Below are 21,325 nucleotides of genomic sequence, written 5' to 3'. Positions count from 1 at the left end.
CACAGTGTGAATGACATTAAACTTTAAACTGACAGTAAAGAGAAAAATTTTATCTCTATTTGTAAAACACTTTTCTACAATGCCAGAGAAGCCAGCATTACTCTGAGAATAGGCTTCGCATAAGGCAGAAAAAGATGCAAGAACAAAATATGAAATGACATCACCTTAAAGTTCTCGCACGAGCTTGCCGTAATGTCTTTGGTTTTTTACAGTATCTGCTAGAGTCTAGTTAATTTTTTATCCGCAAAGATGGACTACATTGTATATTCTAAAGGAGACAAAAATAGAATGTGGTAAGCTTTAAGAATATTCACTGAGCCACAACTGCCCAATTACAAAAAAAAAAAGGATATGTTAAAATCCGGGGCACCACACTGACATGCCAGTGCTAGAGTCCTAGCGTAAAATTCACAAATTGAGACTTTGACCTTCATTTCCTGTTGTTTTAATCAACCTATGACCACAAAATAACGAAAATAACGTTGTGAAAGACTTCGTCGCTTTAAACTAATTTAGTGTTCCTCTTTAGTGTCTCTTTAAGACATTCAGCAGCTGACATCATTTTTTGCGCGTGCATGACAAAGGCACCAGATTCATGTTACCTCCACGTTAGACGACACTTCTTGCCCATTCATGAATTTGGTCACGACGTTCAACTCCGTCTCGACAATGCTTTTGCACCATTGGTGCTAACACTTGCAGGACACCCAACACCTCTACCACAAGACCCACAAGAAGTGCCTGTCCTACAGCAAGCGCAGTTACAAGGTGCATCTCGAAAAGTGCGACGACAGTAGCCTAAACCAGCAATGGACGTTCCGCGAGATTCAGGACTCTTAGTGGCCTCTGCCCGGAGGTCGTATAGGCTAGCCCCCTTCTCACAACGGCTGTTAAAGTGCGCTCTCCCTGTGAATCTGCTTGCCCCCACATGTGGTGCATGGAGACTTGTTAGCTGTTTCATCTTTTTGTTATTGTTATTGTTTCTTTCTTTTCTTTTGGTGGCTGGAGGATGTTTCCTTCTTTCACTGCGCCTAGACCTCAAGGTTTCAAGGACAGCATTGCAAATGCATGGCATTGTCACAATGTGGACACAGTGTGTACTGCAAGTTCTGGGCAAGTGACCAGTGAACGCTTCCGACATGTTCGCCCTGTTTGTGACTCGGTCGACCCAAACCACTTCGTCATTCCATCTGGAATCTGCAGACGTCTGCAATTGCCGTCGACGTCTGTTCTCAAGTATCCCATGTTTTTTTCTTTTCTTTCTCTTTTTTTCTTCTTCTTATTTTCTTTTTGACATGCAACATCCGGACTTGCCTCTGGTCTCTGCCGAGGTGTTGTATGCATATATGTGCATGTGTGTTATGCATTCATGTATGTGATGTTGACTCTTGAAGGGAATCGGCATGGACTCATCCAGGGATGATGGTGTACCGCTGCCGGCTCAAGGGTGAGACGACACAAAGAAGCAGTCACACATTTGGTCTTGCTTCTTTTTTCTTTCTTTTTTGTTTTTTCTTGTGAGACCCTGTTCGACGTTACCTCTTTCTTTTTAATATATTTTAAGCAGGCTGATGTTATTATTTTATATTTTTTTAAACAAGCCCCAACTATGCTGCCCAGCCTGACCAGTAGACCTATCTCTTTCACTCTCTTAAACACTTATTTCCAGATTGGTCTTATTCATGTGTTTGCCCTACTTTTGCCTGTGAATCATGGAACATTGCAGTGACCTTCACTCTTCTTTGAGCACAGCGAAAGACTCTCCATTCTGCGACTCAGCTGAGCTAGTTCCGTTAAACTTCTTTCGTTTCTTGTTTTTCTTCATTCAGGTGTTTTTATCTGTTGACTACAATGTCCTTTTCTGTTGTAGTTTCCTTTTTCTTGCCTCATTGTCTGCCCAACCGGATTCACTGCTATACCTTCCTTTGAGGGTACGCCCAAATCTGACATAAATTATCTTATGCAACTTCTGTGAAACAAGCGATGAAACAAGCAATTTCATAGTGATACAGCTTTGATTAATGTGTGCATTCTTGTTGAATGAATCGCAAGAAAGAAAGAAAAAAGCTACCTCTTTATCTCTAAAACATATCAAAGAGTTGCTGATTCCAGAAATTATCAGTTTTTGGCTGTCAGTGAAGTTTGAACCTGTTATAGTAATTGGCCATCTGACCAAAAGCCTCTCTTACATCCTATCTGACATTCCTACCACATCGGGTGTTACAGTCTGACTGTCTTATCGCGGGCCAAAGACGTACATGTGTTCATGGTTTTGAATCAGTATCCCAGCTCCATTTACTGCCCAGCTTAGCACGAATCAAGTTTCAACTTGGCTTCAAGCTGCCTCGAAGCCAACCTTAATGGGGGGGGGGTGTCATTGGATCAGAAGCAGCAATAGTTACCTATTTTTATGATCATGATTGCCCTCTCTATTAATTTCTCTTTGTAGTTATTGCCTGCTCTCGCCATCTCTAATTAAGCGCTGTTGAGATTGGCTTTGTCGTTCTTTCTGCTTACATGTGCAATTTTGTTTCGAGGGTAACTCTTAATCCTCATGATAAAGTTCAGCAATATTATGGGGATGCCCTTTAGCAGCACTGTAAGGAAAGCCAATGTTGGCCCGCACTGGTTCTAGATTGGTAAATGTTGACACAGCGCCACTTGTAGCGTTACTCGGGGCGTGCATGCTTCTCTAAACGAAATTTTTTTGGAACGTTAAGTTGTTTTGAGGGTCCTTTGCACTTCATTTCGCTGAACATTCCCCAAACCATTAATTAAGCCACGTTGCTTTCGCATCTGCTGCTGTTTTTTATTTTCTTTTTTTCAGTTACACACCACTTCTTATCAGTTGCTCCAAGTGGCACTAAAGGCAATTGCTAAGTGAAAAAATTTTTGCAACTTTTGCAACCGTTTGCAAAGAAAATTTTTTGTATGGAGGCTATTTTGTGTCTGCCATATTTGAAACTTAGGCTTTTTATGTGGTCAGAAGTTACATTGGCATTTGGCCTATAAAGGAGTGCGAACACATAATTTTTGAAGTCATAGAAACGCTACCACATGCTTCTCGCAAGCAGAAGGATGAGACTTGCCAGACATGAAGACCAGGAAACACTTACAGGACATTTTAATCTGATACCACAGTTGGTCTCGGAAACAGCATACATAGCGTCATCAACTTTATCACAATGTCATGGCACAGAGAAATTTGCCGATGCCATGTTGCAATAAGGATAGACATGATGACATTGCTCACAACCAAACAAATGAGAGCACTGCAGAGATTTCTTGTGGCTGTGATATCTTGCGGCAGCCACGGCAATTGCAAGAGTGGAGTGAGCCTATGTACAGCGAGGTCATGACACATCCACTGTATCCATCTCTAGGATTGTGGAGCTGAAATTGGTTCGTAGAAGCAAGTTTTCTAATAAATAACATGAGGCATTCTGACGCTTGCCAGAATTTGCTACGTGGGTTTGCATTGCCATTTATTGCAAAAGGAACAAAAAAAAATTGGATAGTCGAAATTGTCATGTCAGCATTTCTTGAAAGCTGTATTATGGTAATAAGGTGGTGTAATAAAGTGTAGCACCTGCCTGGCTTCGTTATCATAACTGGAGCCTGCTTACTGTGGCAGTAATTCTTAGTCGGCATCGTGCCCAAACTTCGTGGTGCTTTCAGAGCAGTCTTGAAAAAGCCAGTCAAGCTTGCGATAAGTTGTCCCTTAGCATAAAACAGATTTTGGCGTTTCAACAACCTCGGCTGATTCTATGTTTGTGCCTTTAGTGTCTCTTTGTAACGTGTGGTTCAAGTGTTGAACACAGCATTCTCGAAGCTTGATTCCGCCATGCCTTGAGCAGAGCTTTATTCTGTGTTCTTGCTGGCGCACTGCTGTGTTAGCTCAATGTGATAAGAGTTTGCCCTGACATGTGTGGTCAGATTCTCAGAATCAGTACTGTTTTTCCTTTGGAAAACATTTGTCACCTCATTTTCTTTACTTCTTGTTGAAGTAAGAACAAGTGGAATATGCCGTCTGTATGTGTATTGTGTACGCACTCTGTGTAGCGGGAATCAATACCCATTTATCTTCTTTTGTTCTTTTTGATGTTTGATTTTTGGGATTGAGTGATGATGCGAATAGCTTCAATTTGCTCATTTATTTGCTGACTGTTTTTTTACGTTTTTCAGTAAATGTTGAAACTGGGAAGTGCAATGCCAAGTGCCACCTTTGGTTTCTAAGGCAATGTGTGTGAAAGCATCAAGTGTATGTTCATGTGCGTGCTTGCATGGAGATATTATTTTTTCCTTTCCTTTTCTTGTTTACACAGTTTTGAGCATTTGTTGCTCGTTCTACAACAGTTTTCATGTGCCTTGAAATGTGCGTCGTACAAGTGAAAAAACTATATATATGTACATATATACGTTACGTAAATATTTCAGTCAGGAATGTGCTTTTTTATGGCAAATCTGCCTGCAGTACCCAGGTATAGCTGTTCTAAGTGGTTGAAGATGGAACATTTGGGGCCAATAGTACTACCACACACGGTTTAGGAAAATCCTGCGGTGCTCTTTCCACTGGGTAACTTTTGATCCTCGTGACAAAGTTAGTCAGCTTTGAACCGCATAATGTGCTGGCTGTCATATGACAGTTGGTGCAGTTTAAAACCCCTGTTACGTGAGCAGTTTTGATCGCCTTTAAGTGAGTCTGCGTTGAACTTTCTCAGTGTGATGGAAACTCGAGTGAGTTGGGAGTCAAGCATGCTTGAAGGCAACATGTAGCAGTGCTCAATCTGCATTGACTCAGGCACACTTTAAAGTCTTAATGTGGCAGTGGTATTAAACTGGAACACACCTCTCTGACTCAGCGGCAGCCCAAGTGGCTATGCCACTGTGCTGCCGAGCACGGAATCGCGGTTTTTATACCTGGCTGCATTCCAGTGGGAGCGGAATGTGAAAACGCTGGTGTACATAGATTTAGGTGAATGTTAAAGAACCCTAGGCAGTCAAAGCTAATTCGGAGTCCCCTACTACAACGTCACTTGTAGCCTGCGACTTGCTTTGGAACATAAATCCTGCAATTTTATGTATCTATTAATAGCCCTGTCACATGAATGTTTTCAAAGAACATTCAAACCAAGTACAACTGAAATCTGTGAGCCCTATTAGCTCCCTTCCACTAGTTTGTGCAAATGAGCCAATAGGGCTCATGTATTCCAATACTGGTTGGTTTCAGTTGTCTTTGAAAGTGCACGCGTGACAGGAGTACAAACTTTGTCATCTGAATCTGATTATTTGGAGACAGAAATGTTGAGGAACAGAAACTTGTGGCAAATATCTGATTTAATGAAAAAGTCGAAATTTTTGTGAAACGGTGTTGTCCAGTTTAACCACGCAGAAGAAGTACCATGATATAGAACTTCTGTAGCCATGCTTTGTTTGAGATTATGAATGGGTGTTGAATGCAGTGTTAATAACAGGCCACACGTGATCTAGTTGAAGCATTGTGTCATAGGGAGGGAGTCATTAAGGCATTCCATAGACTGTTCACTGAATGTCATCTGAAGCTATCTGTGATCTCTTCACTTTTTTCCTGATTTCCTGAAGTGTTTTGACTGCACGCTAACTTTTTGATAGTTTATAACAACTTATATTCGCATTTCATTAAGATAAACATGAGTAACTAACAAATTACATGGTTACTCTTTGTTGTCAATAGGGCAGTTAAAAGTTTGCATTTTGTGCTTCTGGTGTGCATTTGTAACAGCCAGGGTTTTGAAGACTGTTAAAACTTCACAATTCTTGTGAAAAGTGGAAGAATTTGTGTAACACTTTGCATTACTTTCATAGGTAAACAACGTTTGCTGTAAAGATTGTGTACAAGGGATCATCATGTCTCTGAAATTTGCTGTGTGTGCTCTTTGAAGTTGTCAGTAAACCGCTTTAGCAAAGTTAGTAATGTTGCTAGGGTACATAAATGCTGGTTGCATGCATGATGGAAAATTATACAATCTGCTGGCACAGTGTAGTCCACTTAATATGGTTTACGCTCATAGCACTTGGTGTAATAGGCTAGACTGTGTACTTCACATATGTAAAATAATGCCAATTATAACAGTATACATTTGCAGCAGTGGATCTTCTACTTTGCCATAATCGCTATGCAAGTGGAATGCATTATTGCATGCACTTTCCACTGTCTCATTTGAAACTACAGGATTGCAACTCCAACACATCCTTTTTTTTTAAGGGTGAAAGAAAGAAGGAAGAGCCCGAGAAAGCAAATTTTAATGTATACAGGTGTGGTTGACATAAGCAACTATATGACACATCTTTTGTGTGTTTGTGTGATGACACACGTAACTCAAATTTTCATTTGACGCATGCAATGCAAAGGTTTGGAAACAAGAGTCATTTCAAAGAAAACATTCCACTGTCATTAGCATTGTTGTGCAATACATGAAACCCGTGGTTTTTGTACGGATGCTGCAAGACAATTTTTACATGCCACGTTGAGTAATAAAATACTAAGATGGCTGTGTTGTATGGAATGACATGTCTCGTTCATTTTTTTATTTGCACATGACACACGCTGGGTGTTTTAGGTCAAGCCTATACATTCCTCAACGTTGGTTGTAGTGATTTCAGCACAGTCAGTCGAAGGATGTTTCAGGTCAAGCCCATACGCTTTTAAATGCTGGTTAAAGTGAGTTTAGTGTCACCAGTGAAAGGATGTTTTAAGCCAAGCCGAAAACATACATTATTCAAATTATCTTGAGGCTTTTGATCATGTAACTTGTTCATTGTCATTTTGCGAATGATAGCATGTGAACACTGTAACAAAGTCCAAAACCGTTACTGCTGACCTACTTACCGAGTTCGAGGCGACATCAGGATAAGAGCAGAGTCGTTTATCCTGTTGGCACAAGATGCGTGGTGTCGTCTGCATGTGCCCCCGCGTCGTCTGCTAGCCGCGCTCGGGCGCGATCTTCCGATCTCGTCATCCTCCGAGCTTTAATCCGGCCGTCATCGAGAGCAAAGCGCGATCTATCTTTTTACGGGCACTGAGGCCGACCCCGTTGCTAAGATTAGCACAAGCTCGCGCACACACGGAGCCCGCTGTTTCGCGAGCCGATCCGCGCTCGAGCGATGCCGTAACTGTATACTACTCCATTCGTGCCGCCAGCGAGCCAGCCAGCGGCCAGGCTAGAGGATGACGTCATGCTCCTGTGCGGAAGCAAGCAGCATATCGCGCCGTCCGCTAGGCCAGGAAAGCAGCAGCAGCGCTCGCTGGGCGCACGGCAGAGGTCCGAGCCAAGCGTAGACGCAGGGGGGGTATTTCCTTTGGCATGCTCCCCGTAGCCGTAGCGGCAGCTCCCGCGACTGTCGAAATTCGTCGCCGCTGCGGTGTCGTTGCGCCGAGTGCCGATGTCGTGCCGCCACCGTGGACCATTTGTGAGCGGTAGGGCGTGACGAGCGAGAGCGGCGGTTGAAGGAGCGTGTGTGTGTGTGTGTGCGTGGTGGTGGTGCCGCTGCACGGTCGCGGTGCAAGCAGCAGGCTACGCCGCTGACCCTCCGCTGTCGTTACTTCCCGAGTGTGACGACTCGCGTGCTTGCTACTGCTCGCTTTGCGAGCGAGAACCGTCGTGCTGCTGTGTTGTGTGGTGCGTCGACTTGACGGACGCGCTTCGGGCCCGCTCCGAGCAGCAACCTCAAGCGTTCGCGGGCGCGTGTTTTATTTGTATTTTCTTACGGCACCTTGGCCGGTGTGAAGGAGGAATCCCCCCTTTTGTGCTTACTGCCTTCGTCGAAGCCCGCTCGTTCCCGTCGGTGGCGTCTCTCCCTTCGGTGGCACGATGACGAAATGACAAGACGAGACGGATACTGAAGCAAGTCGCCGGTGCCGCGGTACCCTGGCACACCAAGCCGCGCCGGTTTGAGCGAAGGTAAGGAAGCCACCGCGAGTCTCCCTCTCCTCGTTATTACCTGCTCCACGCATGTTGTTGCACCAGCGAGTGTCTGCCTCTGTCTGTTGCTCGTCCTCGCTGCTGCACGAGCCGCCGCGCTACGTTACCCATAGCGAAATCGGGGCTTTAGAAGAAAAAAAAATGCAAAGAGAAACCTCGAAAGCAGCACCAACGATCGGAGGCAACCCCCGCGTTCCCTCCCCCACAGCTTCTGGCTAGGCCTAATGCGTCATACGGTCGGCGCCGCTACGCAAGCGTTCGTCACGCGTTGACGGGCAGGTACGAAGCCGACGGGGACGCCGGTCGACGCGGTGCATTGTAGTGCTGCGATCTGGGATGCGGGGTTTGGCGATGAGAGCTAGCGACCTTGTGCAGTGCGAGCACGGCTGGTGCGGGGATGTGTGTAGAGGAGGAGGAGGGTATAGATCGTCACCCTCTTCCTTTTCGTTGCCCTCTGGCCTGGATGCTGCTGCAACTCATTTTTTAATTTTTTTTTTATTCTGCTAATGAATAAAATGACTCCGGAAAACTGAAGGCTTGCTGCCTCGCTTGTGCAGGAAGCACGCCGGTTGGCGAGTTCATCTGAGCGGTTGTCTCAGGTGTGCTGCTTGTGCATTGTGCGATGGCCCTGGCAGCAGTGGCCTCAAACTCCGAGCGAGGTGTTTTTGTACCGGGGGCGCAAGGCGGGTAGGCAAGCTCGCTGCCTCGGTATTGATTGGACCTGGGAAAGGAAGGGAGGAACGGAAAAGTGGCGGCGAGGGGTGGGGGGGGAGTATTTTCTGCCGGTCGCGCGGTGAGTCACCGCGTTGCCGCTGCCTGCCACTTCAAACAGCCGTTGCTCGGCGCGTCGAAAGAGGCAGCGCCAAGCGGTCTCCCTTTCGGAAACGCCGCTCCTGCTCGATATATGCGGCGCGCGACAGCCGCCCCTGTTTGCTACTCGCTCGTTATCTTGGACGGGTATAAGGACTTGCCTCAACGGTAATGGCGCGTTCATTAGATACAAGACGTACGGCTTTTATCCAATGACCGCGCGAGATCTGCTGAAGTGTGGGTTTACGGCATGACGCGAAGGGCGAGCGTTGGTTGGTTGACCTTGTGGCAACGCGCGCCCATGTTAACTTCATTCACGCGACAGCACCCGATAGCTAAAGATGTCCGCGGTGTCCTGTCCCTAGCTTATCTCGTACGTCTGCTGTTTGTTTTCGCGGTGTTCACTCCCCCTTTCACGAAGCTCGAGTTGAGAAGAACCGTTTTTCTTGGCACTGCTTAAGTGCGGCAATCATTGCGGCGCCGAAAGCTGGCTTGCGGCTACGGTTTTTCCTCTCGTGACGTCCGTTAAGAGCTTAGCGCTTCTCCGTTCCGATGAAGGCCGTTGCAACCCCTTCCCCCCGTTGTATGCCTTGCTTTTTGTGTTTTTACCCCTGTTAGGCAGGTGTTTCTCCGACCCAGCGACGTGCCGCGCGACTGGGTGACCCGGCCGACTTTTCCCCTTTCGAAGCTCTCGTGCTTGATAGCAGCAGACTGCGGGTTTTCAAAGACGTAGTAACGGTAGGACGATCTACCTCGGACGTAGGGGATATCCATTCTGTGATTAACGATCAGGAATAACCGGTTCGACACGTCAATAATAACTGCCCGTGACTGTCGATCGTTTATGCGTCAATACATAGACATAGGTCTACTTGGCAACGGTTCGTCCACGCCTTCATGCCGCCGGTAATCAACAAGATAACTTGAAAACGGCGGAGGTAGGTGTTGTGGTGAAGCCGTGAAACGGCGCAGCATAGTTTCGCTATGCGCGAAACTTGCATGGATGCATTTCACAACAGCAACCCTTTGTCCGTGGTGCAAAAGTGCGACAAAAAAAAAAATTGACGACCGTCGCAGGCTTGGTCCCAAAGACGCGTGGGAAAAAAAAAATTCATTTACACCGCGTTCGAAAATTTCCGCCGCCTAGCGCTCCAGAGATCTCGCTACAAGCTTTTTTTTTTTTTTTTTTTCCTTTCACCTAGCCTGCACACATAGGTCAAGTCCGTCTCCCGGTAAATTCGTACAGGTGCGGCGGCGGCCTACCTGCCTTATTTCTTGTGCAACATTTATCGAGTCTAGTGCAACGAATGAAAAAGACAAAACAAAAATACCTGCGCCGACCGAATCGAAACCGCCAGACGTCTGCGCCGCCGCAAGATCTAGGCAATTTCCCATCGCAGCAGAGCAGTTCCGATTTGCTCAGCGGAGATAATTTTTAATAAAGAGGCACAAAAGGAGACGGGCGCGCAACCCACGTGGAGAGTAGCGCCGACGCGACAAGGACGCGCCTAGCGAAAGCGACTGTGTTTACACTCGCGCTCGAAGCCGCGTGGTTCCTGCCCCGCTGCGAAAAGCGATCGCCGCACGCGGCGCGTGCCCCGAGCAACAGGAGCCGTTTCAAGAGCGGGTGAGTCATTCGGGCCGTCTGTCTGGCTCTTGCATCACGACGCGGCTCGCGCGGACAGCGAAGGCGATTGTGTGTTCCGCGCCGCGTCTCTGCGTGTGGGCGCTCGACGCACGCACTTCGCTATCGGACGGTGCGTGTTCGAAGGACGGAGAAGACAGGGAGGAAGAATCGCCGACGGGCAGAAGGGCGGTTGGAGGCCTTTGAAATTGAACCCCGAACCACTGCGCGGCAGCAATTAGATTTTAATTTTTGGTGGTTGTTGCGTTTCTGTAAGTCGGCATGCCTCGTTTTGTTTACTAACATGGAATAACTCCCACGGCGCGTTTGCGATCGTGATTGTTGGCGGCTCCGTTTCCCGCAGCTTTGCGCGAAGGAGCTAATGACGATCGAGAAGTTTTGGATCGGGCTCGATCGCGGTCGAAGGTGCCCCCGTGTTGTGTTGACACCGGTTGTAAAGCGTGCGTGCAAGTTTAGTTGACGCTGCAATGGCCGTAGACGGTTCCACATCGGCGAGAAATGGAACATCTTGTTCATCTTCATTTTTGGTCAAGGAGAGAGCATCTGTTGATGTACATATATAATGTAATGTGTAAAAGTGCAGTAGTATATATGTATTTTCTAAAAAAATGCGGGCCACATGGCCCAAGCAGGAGGGGCGAAAACACAAGCTCATAAACAATGTGCACAAATGAGCTAAAGAAATGATAAAATATATAGCAACATTCAAAATACCAATTGTCACAACTGCTAAGAAATACAGTGAGAAAATGCAAATACAGAAACGGCAACATTATCAAGTGGATTGCAAAGACAGAGTTCTGATTATACAAATAGGCAGTCAGGTGACAGATTATTCCAGTCATTCTTTTCAGAAAGAATGAGAATTTAAATACATCTTTTCTGGAAAATTAAGGAGTTGGAGAAAGCGGGTGCGTATGCCAAGTGCACTGGGTAGCAAGTGGGGATAAGTAAAGGTCTGGGTCGAGCTCGAGCTTCCGATTAAGTAATGAATACAAAAACTTTAAACGCTGATCTTTGTGCTAGGATTGTAATTACGGAACCTGATCAGATTCCATAATTGACGACACTGAATGCCGGTGGCCATATAAAAAGAAAATAAATCGCACAGCCTTTCGCTGAATGTTTTCAAGTGCGTTAATCAGGGTGTCTACCAACCGGGAAAACCGGGAAAACCGGGAATTCTCAGGGATTTTTAGTAGTCTGGAAAAACTCAGGGAAAACTCAGGGATTTTGTGCCTCTATCAGGGAAAATTAGCTTTAATTTTATTGAAAGGGTCGAAAGTCGCGGTATTGCTGGCTCGAGTAACAGACAGGAATCGTAACGAATCGTCTTTGACGCCCTGTCGTCGGCTGGAGGAGTTGCCAGTGCAGAGTCAACGACCGACTTTCCGGATTCCCGATAATTTGGACGGCTTCGCGGCACCACCACGTGCCCCATAGAGTCAATGTATCAGAACGTCTGAAATTTCGGACCCAAGAACTCTTTGCGTCCCACTTTCCGGACGTTCTGCGTGACCGCAGGTCGGAAACGGCATTAATCAAAGCCACCACCGCTGCCATTTTGATTACCTCGCCGCCTCGAACCGGCGCTATCGCACGCAGATCCGCTGGAAGCCGTAGCCACCACTGCGGCAACGCTACGCCTAGCTGCTTCGACGTTCGCTATTAAGCTTCTTGCCGTTTGGTGCCGTGTTTCTTCATTTCTTCGCTTTCAGCAATAATTTTGGCTTCGAAGCTCGGAAAGCACGGCGCCTTCCATAATGCTGGTTTCTGAAAGTTAGTTTCGCCTCAGTGCACTTGTGTGAGGCGGTGAAGCAATAGCAAAAGTATTGCGGTGAAGCTTAACAAGCGTAGAAAGGGGCAATTGTCATGGGACACAGTATGTATTCCTTAATTTTACACGCGTGCACCCGCCCTCTCCTGTCACAGTAGGAGCATCGCTATGCCTAATAAGTGTACTGACAGGCATTCAGAGCTTTTCCAGATGTGTCTGTGTCGATTTGAGCCCTTAAGAGCAGTAAAAGACATGCATTTATTTTTTCGGACTGCCTGATTTTTCGGAAGTATGCGCGGCCCCTAGGGGCTCCGAAAAATTGGACGTTGACTGTAAACTGACCAAGAGTATGCTTCAAATGGTCCGTAGTGCGAACGCGCGACAAAAGGAGAACGAGAACAGAAAGGACCGACGCATTGAGGAATGAATGGGGAATGAAGTATGCGAGTGCTTCTTTGAAGGAGCCTGAGCTCAAAAAACACTCTTGGCTGACGCCGAGATGCAGGTGTACCTCATACAAACGAAATAAATTCTTCAAAGCAATGAGACACAACATTGAGGCGTCGTGCGCGGGCTGAGAGTATGTCAGGACAGTTGAGGTTGACTTACGAGCTGTTGAGAGAGACTCTCAATTGTGACAAAATTCGGGCCTCATACCACTGAGCTTGCTATCAGTTAGCATAAATAGCTCATATTCGAAAATATTTGCTTCTGTATGCATCTCCTTTTTATTTGTATTTGAGAATGTCTGACTCTATTTGCAATTTCTTTCAAAGACATTTTATTTGCTGTGCATTTTACTAACCCCTCCCTTCTATTCTTTTTTTGAGTAACATAAACACTACTGCTTAGTATTCAAATTGGATTAAGTGGGTTCTTTTAAAAAATTTTTCATATGCTTACTAAAGAGTGACAGCATCGGGCGATATGGTTCCAGCCCGTCTTGCCATAAAACATAGTTCTACATCACTCAGGGAATTTCGCAAAGGCACTCAGGGAAAACCTGGAAAACTCAGGGAATTTGGAAATGTCAACTTGGTAGACACCCTGCTTAATGTTAACATTAGGGTGCGGGTCCCAAGTAATACAAGCAAACTCAAGCTTAGGCCAGATCAATTGCTCATACGCCAGACGCTTTACATGTGGTGGTGCATCTTTAAGTTTGCGTCGTAAAAACCACAGTTTGCAAAGAGCAGCAGAGCATGTGTATGCAATATGGCTGTATCAGCTTAAGTTGCTTGCCAGAGTAACACCCAGGTACTTGCACACCTCAGTTAAGGGTTTAGAGCCCATGAAATAAGAAAATTTGAGTGGACAAAGTCGCTTTGTGACGCAAAGGAGCAGTTTTATCATTGTTCAATATCATACCCCATTTGTCACACCAAGTAAGGATATTATGATGTGTAGTACACCGTAACGAGAAATCCAGGTATTTAAGATGGCCTGGGGGGTATTCTGCAAGAGTCCACCTAGTGGACTGTCCATTTCGGCCGCTGCTGATTGGATGCAGCTGTGCAAGGGAGGAGGAGACGAACGGCCCCAGCCAATCGGCAGAGGCCAAAATGGACAGTCCATTAGGTGGACTCCTACAGAATACCTCCCCTGGGCTACGGATTCTGCAGTAATGTGAGAGTGGCATTGCTACAGGCCAGCATGTGAAGCGGTTGATGCAAGTGAGTATGTATCGTTGGTTCGAGGACGGTAGTAGCGCACCAACGATGTCGATGTGGATGAGGCCAAAAGAAACGTCTGGTGGTGGAAAATAACCATAGTGTGTCAGTTGACCTTGGTACACTGGCCCTGTATGCATGCCTGAGCCCAGCTATGGACGTCAGCATTCATACGTGGCCACAGATAGTGGGAAGTGGCCAGACGTTGTGTGGCACGTACTCCAGGGTGCGATAAAGAGTGTAGTGCATCAAAAACTTGCTGCCAAAATTGTTGTGGAAATTGTTGTTGCAGCATTAGTCCACGATATAGCACACCACACGTGGTGTGCCACGTGGTTTTTGGCACACTACGTGTGGTGTGCCAGAAAGTAGAATGTGCAGAGGCTGCAGAATTGAAGCACAACGAGGAATGAAATGGCGATAGTAATTGATGAGGCCCAGAAATGCCTGTAGTTGCTTGGTGGAAGATGGACATGGGAAATCTTTAATAACTTGGACACAGGATGGGACGGGTTGGATGCCAAGCTCTTCTACTCGATCGCCCAGGAAATCGAGAGAAGCAATGCCAAGCTCACTCTTCAGGATGTTTACAAGCAGGCCATATTGACGTTCAAACACTTTACGAAGCTCAGATTTGTGTTCCACAGCAGAGGGACTGAATATAAGAATGTCGTCTAAATAGACAAAGTAACAAGTCGGGCCATGAAGTACTTGATCGATGAACCACCGAAATGTTTGAGCGACATTACGGAAGCCGAATGGCACGCGAAGAACGGCATTGAAGGCTATGTTAAGGGCAACTATACCGCCGGCAATGCGAATAAGCCGATCTTTGTTGTTTCATTAATAACTGTGACTAAATCATTAACGTAAATAAGGAATAAAAGTGGCCCCACGACATTGCAGGCAAACCTGATGATACCAGAAGAGCGCCCGATTTTTCCCCCATTAATTTCAACATATTGCCTGCGATCATTTAAGTAGGCGGAAACCCAGGAAATAAAATCCGGAAGGCCAATAATATGTAGTTTCTGGATTAATTTGTCATGTGGAACGCGATTGGAAGCCTTACTGTAATCCAAGGTCATGTCAGCTTGAACCGTCCTATGTAGAGTGTGAGCCAAAAAATGAGCAATGGAAGCCAGCTGAGTAATGGTTGAAAAGCCTTTCCCTAAAACCTTGTTGCTAAGATGGTAATATGTTGTCGTCTAAAAATTGTTATGCTGGTGGCCGCAATATGCTCAAAATGCTTACAAGAAGAAATTATAGATATGGCGCAGTCATTTAAAACTGACATCTCCCTTTTTAATATGGGAACTACACGTGCTAATTTCCAATCATGAGCAATGTAAGAGGTCTTTAGGGAAGATTGAAATATAATTACGAGAAACTTCACTAATGGTTCAGCATAGCGGGGAAGGAAGGCGTTGGTCTGGTCCAGGTTCAACAGCATGCGCAACACACCTTCATAAGACATAAGATTAACATCAAAAGGATTTGACAAGAGACCAGTGGAGTTATTCATAGATGCAACAGAAAACACACTATAGAATTGAACAGCAACAACCTGCAGATCATCCAGTATTTCATTACTATTTGAAGTCTTATATACTGGTTGCTTGCGCTCCTTAATATAATCCCCAAGCTTCCCAGGATCATCTTTAATCAAATTTGGCAAAGTAGTGTTGTAATTCTTTTGCTTTTTTGACAGCCTCGGAGTGCTGTTCAAACTTCATGCGGTGCATGTGAAGGAGACCACTGGCTTCTCAAATGTTTGGCCCTGCATTTCAGATGAATGACATGTCTTCATCCAAGGGGTTTATTTGTCTTTCTTTAACTTTAGTGGGTACAAGATGGTCGAGGCAATGTAAGCAGATCTTTTTAAACTTCACCCAAAGCAGTAAAGGATCGTCCTCTAAAATTGCAGTGAACTCTATTTCGAGATGATTCAAGATAGCATCGTCATCAGCACACACATAATTTTTTTACAGATTTAAATGCAGTCAAATTCTTTAACTGGCCAGTACGAAGTGGAAATGAAACAAAAACCAACAAGTGACAAGAAAAACCGAGTTGCACAGAAACATTATAGTCAACAATGGACCAATCTACAAACACCAGATCGAGCACGGAGCTTGAGTTATTGACAACACGCGTGGGTTTGACAGTCTGCGCAAGGTTGTTATCAAAGATAACATCTGCATTACGTGCAGCTTCATGATTGTAAGTGGTCCCAGTTAATTGATGGAAAGTTAGTCACCGACAAGTATAATTTTGTGTTTATTATGTAGAAGTGATTTGGTAAGGCAGTTAAGACATCAGGAGATGAGTCACGGGGTCTGATTAGTAATAGTTTTTTTGAACTATCCACAGCTAGGGGAGGGGGGGGGGGGCGAATTCTCTCCATTGTGTATCAAAATCGCTACTATAGGTAGTGCATTAAGTTCTGTATGTTTGTGTGTGGGCACGACTTTCACTATCGGATAATAATCGGAGGACTGAAAAAGAAAATCGACGCCAAGGACATTGAGGTGGCCTTCGAAATTGAAGCCGAGGCACCATGCATGTTGCAGCTTCACAACATTTTGTCACATTTCTGTAAGCTGTCATTGTCATTGCGTTTACTAACGCACATAAAACATAAAACACGTGCTCATTTTATTAACCCTGTAAAAGCCCAAATACATTCTTACATCAAGAAGAATTAGAACAAGTTGTTCCCCATTATTTCTGACCATGAGTACATCTCTACAAAAATAAATTTAAAAAATGTGAGCTAGTAAAGCTTAGTGTGGTAATTGGGTTAGCGATTACTGTGCTGAACTGTCTCCAACTGAAAATTTGTTCAGTGTATCCAAAACGCTGCTATATGCTGTCGTTTTCTACGCTTAAATCCGAACTTTGGAGGTCTGATTCGGAGTGGCACCGATGGTACGTAGGGCCTTGCAAGACTAAATTGCACGATCCCTGCTTCTGCTTCCTGTTTGCAGACTTTTTGTGCTGTGAGCACGAGAATCTGATTGGTCAGTGAATTTCAACAGGTGCTTTTTTTGCACCATGAAAGATGAGGCATGCATATTATGATTCTTATAATTGTCTAAGTAGATTGCTTTTGTCTCTTGAAAATAAGGCTCAAAACCTGATGCAATATCAATGTATCAGCGGGAGTTTCTGCATCCCAAAGCAAAGCTGTAATGACTCGTTTTACATTACACTCCTTTAATGCTCATCTGCTTTGAAGAAATTTTCATTATAATGTTCAGGCAATATTTAGTAGCGAAGTATTGTTGTGTTGTGCCTGGCAGTAGTGAAAGAGTAACCACGTAAATATTGACTGTTGCCACAGGCCAAGTGCCATGCATTTCTCTGAACTGTGATGTTTGTATGACAGAATGGCTTGCTTGAAAAGAGCTTGGTCATCGTTCTTGCTCTTACAAATAATCTCTGCATTTGCTGAAGCAAACAACCAGCCACAGTATAATTAGCTGCTAAATTGTTATGCATGACGGTCTGCATGTCTGACAGTGAATTGCCTGGAATGCCATAAGAAGAAAAAAAGAAAAGGTATTTAAAATCTCGGAAATGATTACCAGCAGAGAGCATTACTGGCCCAAATGTCATGCATTGTTGTCTTGTTGCAGTAAGATCAAAGATCAATCGCAAGTTAAAAAGCAGTGTTGGGGTCTTGCCTCAACATGCTTTGCTGTTGTACACGTAAAATGTAATGCGCATTTTTGCAATGTTGTGGCAGTTGATAGAACATCACCTGCCGCCATGGCTCGGTGGTTATGGCGTTCTGCTGCTGAACACGAGGTTGCGTGTTAGATTCTCAGAAGAAATGGCCGCATTTCAATGGGGGTGTAATGCATGAGTGCTTGCATACTTAGATTCAGGTGCATGTTAACCCTGAAGGGCTTTTTCTTTCTTTTTTATTATAGTGGCTCACTCACAACATAGCACACCTTTATAGCATGGTTAGAACAGAGAAATATTTTTGCAAATGTTACGGGAAGTCCATTTAAATAAAAACAATGATTATAGAGTGTCAATTGCCATCTAAGTTGCAAAGGGGGCTTGTCGCAAGCCCAAATGTAATGATCACTCGTAAGGAGTCGAGATTGTCAGGATCCATTAGAGGGCTGAAGAACCCCGGGTGATCTAAATTAATCCAGAGAGCCTTCCACTATGGCGTTCCTCATAGCTGGTGGGTCAGTTTGGGACACTAAACAATAACATTGTTACAGAACAGTGACTACTCCTGACCGAGAGCAAGCTTACGGCTGCTGTCAAGACGATATAACCTTACGAAAGTTTTGTTTATTCTGGGCAGTGCTATATATGTTCCTGTAAATATAGCTGTGTATAGTGTTGCAGCTCAGGTGGCATTCGGGGCATGAAATCCACCGAGCCCATGAACTACTACGTCGGGTTGTAGAAAATGAAGGAAAAGGGTTTATTTAGCTTAGTTAGACTGCTCCCGTTATGGAAGCACACTCCATGCAGGAGCAAGTTAAACATCTCAGTTCACATCAGGACCCTCTCCTCACCCTCGAAAAGTGTCCGCTTTTAATACAGTTGTTTTCCCTAGGCAAGTCAACTAGGGAAAGTGAAGACTGTCCAGTAGCAAATCACCCTCGTCGACTCCGTTGCGATACCACGCCCATGCTCGCAAATAATCTGCAGTGACTCTGCCTCCGAAGAGACTGGTTTGGAATCTGGCAAGGAAGCAACCGGTGACACACTGTTCGTTGTCGTTGTCCTCCCTTTTTTTCTTTGCTCAGGCTACCAGGTAAAGGGCAAGGGGAGGGCCTTTCGTGGAACCCTGCAACAGTCTGTGTCCACGCTGCGTTGACGTCTGGATAAGCGCTGAGGGATGGGTGGTGATTAGACTTGTATTAAACGTCTAATTAACTGCGACTCCCAAATCATTGTCGTTCCCCTCCTTTTCATCCTTCGCTCAGGCTGACAGGTAAAGGGTGGAGTGAGGGCCTTTTGTGGGACCCGTCAAGAGTTGGTGTGCGCGCAGCTTGGATAGGCGCTGATAGATAGGTGGTGATTCAACTTGTGTTAAATGTATAACTTTGCCTTTCAATTCGTTGTCGTGGTTCCCTTCTTTTTATTCTTTGCTCAGGCTTTGAGGTAATGGTAGGGTGAGCGCCCTTCGTATGATTCTTCAATGGCAGGTGTCCATGCTGTGTTGACGTCTGGATAGGACGAGTGGTGGTTTTGATACGTGGCAATCGTCCAGTTAATATCTTTGTGGTGTTGAGAGGTAAGAATGGTATTTTCACACGAAGGGTTTTCAGCAGAAAGCACTGACATAGACTGAAGGTAAGATGACGTGCAGCTGGGCTAGCAACCAACATTATTGCTTGTTTTAAATCTTTTTATATCATGAGGCATAGGAATTTTAAACATTCAGTTGCTGGTGCTGCTTTGCTGGTGCAGCAGCATGTTGTCTTCCCCTCTGTCCATGTCACCACTTTCTGCTAGAAAACCTTTTTGCTGCATGCGAACAAGGAGCTCAGGAAAGCGCTGTTCTCATATTCTATTCCTTACCTCTGTCTATGTAACATTTTCTTTTTTCTTTCTTTAATTGGGTTACCAGGACCTCTTTCAAGTTGTGTAATTGCACGAGGGCTTTCATCTCAGCATTCCTTGGCGAATCTTGTGTTGATGGTTGCCCAGTTGTCTTACACCCAAACACCTACCTATTTTGTTAATAATTGAGCAGTGACGTTTACTCTTTATTATTGCCCTTATCCGCCAAATCGATCTTGGTGCCTGTAAGTGAGCCATTATGGCGAGGCCATCTGCTCTCGTCGTGAATAATTTGCCAGACTTCCTGGCTCGCATAAGCTGGCAGCTTTAGCAGCGGAAGCTAGTGATTGACGGCTTTCCTGTGGTTGTTGTCACCTGCTCCATCATTGGTTGGGTGCGTCATCTGTCCAGGCGAGTTGTGCAGGGCATTGGAGCTGTTCGATAGAGGGCTGGGTAGTATGCTTCTATTTTGCAACTTGGTAAGGGGTTGATCTAAATGAATTGTTGGTTTAAACAGAGTTCTAGAAACGATTGCAAGTTTTGCTGTTCATGTTGTAGGCTTCTTTTTTTTTTTTTCACTTTATAGGTAAAGAGAAGAATTTTAGCTCTATTAGTAGATTACGCTACTACAATACCAAGAAGCCACTCTCACCACGAGGGGCTTGGTAAACCACAAAAAGCATAAAAGCAAGACTGGCGGCAGTGCCGCTTCAAAGTCCTTGCACCAGCTCGCTGTAACGTCGTGAATTTCGACACCGTTTGCTCGGGCCTAATTAACATTTTCATACGTAAATATAGACTGCATTGTGTTCTAGAAGCACCAAAGACTGAACTTGTCCAAGCTTCAGGAACTTTTACTCGACCAAAACAACCCAAATATTCAAAAACATCTGCGATATCGCACTGATGTACTATCACCGGGGTTTCGATGCAAAATTCGAACAAATGAAACTTTGAGCTTCATTTTCTCTTCTAGTAATCAACCTCTTGCCATGAAATTAACATAAGTAGCTTCAATATGACATTTTGTCAGAATAAACTGATTTACTGTTTTACTTCAAAACGATCAATTCAACAATGCAACTCTCATAACAATGGATGTATCTAAAAACTTATAAATAGCTAGGTTTGTAAATTATATATATATATATATATACATATATATATATATATATATATATATATATATATATATATATATATATATATATATATATATATATATGGAGGGGGATAAATGGTTAATGGGTGACTCGTGTTGCTAGGAGGACTGGTAGCAAAACATGTTTCGATGACTGACTGCAAACATCACAGTAGTTCTGCGATGACTGCATGTGCCCGACATAACATCTAGTGCCTAATTCCTTACTCCCAATCTGCCACTTCTCCGATGGTGAAAATTAACTTGCAACATTTCTCTACAGAATTTCATGTTGCTTTTGGACGTTAAGATCAATTAGTCAATCAATAATCGCAAATGACAGGGCAGAAATTTCAAAATTTTTCTGCTCACCGTCTAGCTGTATGGAAGGAGCAGTCTAGCATGCCAGGTCCTTTCTGCTTTGGTAGCCTAATGGAGCTGTATTCAAAGGGCAGGGCAACGCGCTTGCCCTAGTTTATCTGTTGTATGGCTTGCGAGGAGTCGGCGGGGAAGTGAACTCGCAGCAGCATGATGGATCCATGGATACGCTATGGATACGAATATGGATTCGTATCCATGGAGCCATGAATACGGATACGCTTGCATGATTGAAAAAATACAGCGAAAGAGAAAAAGGGCATGGGACATGTGCATAAAAGTTGAATAACAGAAGTGCTAATATGTTGAAAGAGTGCAGTGGTACGAGGGCGTGGACGTGTGCAAAAGGAAAGCAGATAACGCAAGTACTGATATGCCGACCTTGTTTCACCGAGGCGGCCA

At 44.9% G+C, this 21,325-nt stretch overlaps 2 protein-coding genes across 3 annotated transcripts in view; both read left to right on the top strand.

Annotated features, from left to right (window-relative positions):
- Pgant7 (N-acetylgalactosaminyltransferase 7) overlaps positions 1-6,545 on the top strand; it is a 43,193-nt gene extending 36,648 nt beyond the window's left edge. The window contains exon 10 of the mRNA XM_050181514.2: positions 703-6,545. Coding sequence (XP_050037471.2) covers positions 703-840 — 138 coding nt within the window. The 3' untranslated portion in view covers positions 841-6,545. The remainder of the gene's footprint in view (positions 1-702) is intronic.
- A 740-nt stretch (positions 6,546-7,285) lies between these two features.
- Positions 7,286-21,325, top strand: part of alph (protein phosphatase alphabet) — a 40,000-nt gene continuing 25,960 nt past the window's right edge. Inside the window, exon 1 of one of the 2 annotated variants that reach the window (XM_055072763.2) lies at positions 7,286-7,940. The gene's annotated coding sequence lies outside the window, so the exon portion shown is untranslated. The remainder of the gene's footprint in view (positions 7,941-21,325) is intronic. The other variant, XM_050181515.3, reaches the window with a different exon arrangement.

Source organism: Dermacentor andersoni, chromosome 7, assembly GCF_023375885.2.
Source record: "Dermacentor andersoni chromosome 7, qqDerAnde1_hic_scaffold, whole genome shotgun sequence".
Taxonomy (NCBI): Eukaryota; Metazoa; Arthropoda; class Arachnida; order Ixodida; family Ixodidae; genus Dermacentor; species Dermacentor andersoni.
This window is presented reverse-complemented; position numbering and strand designations above follow the sequence as displayed.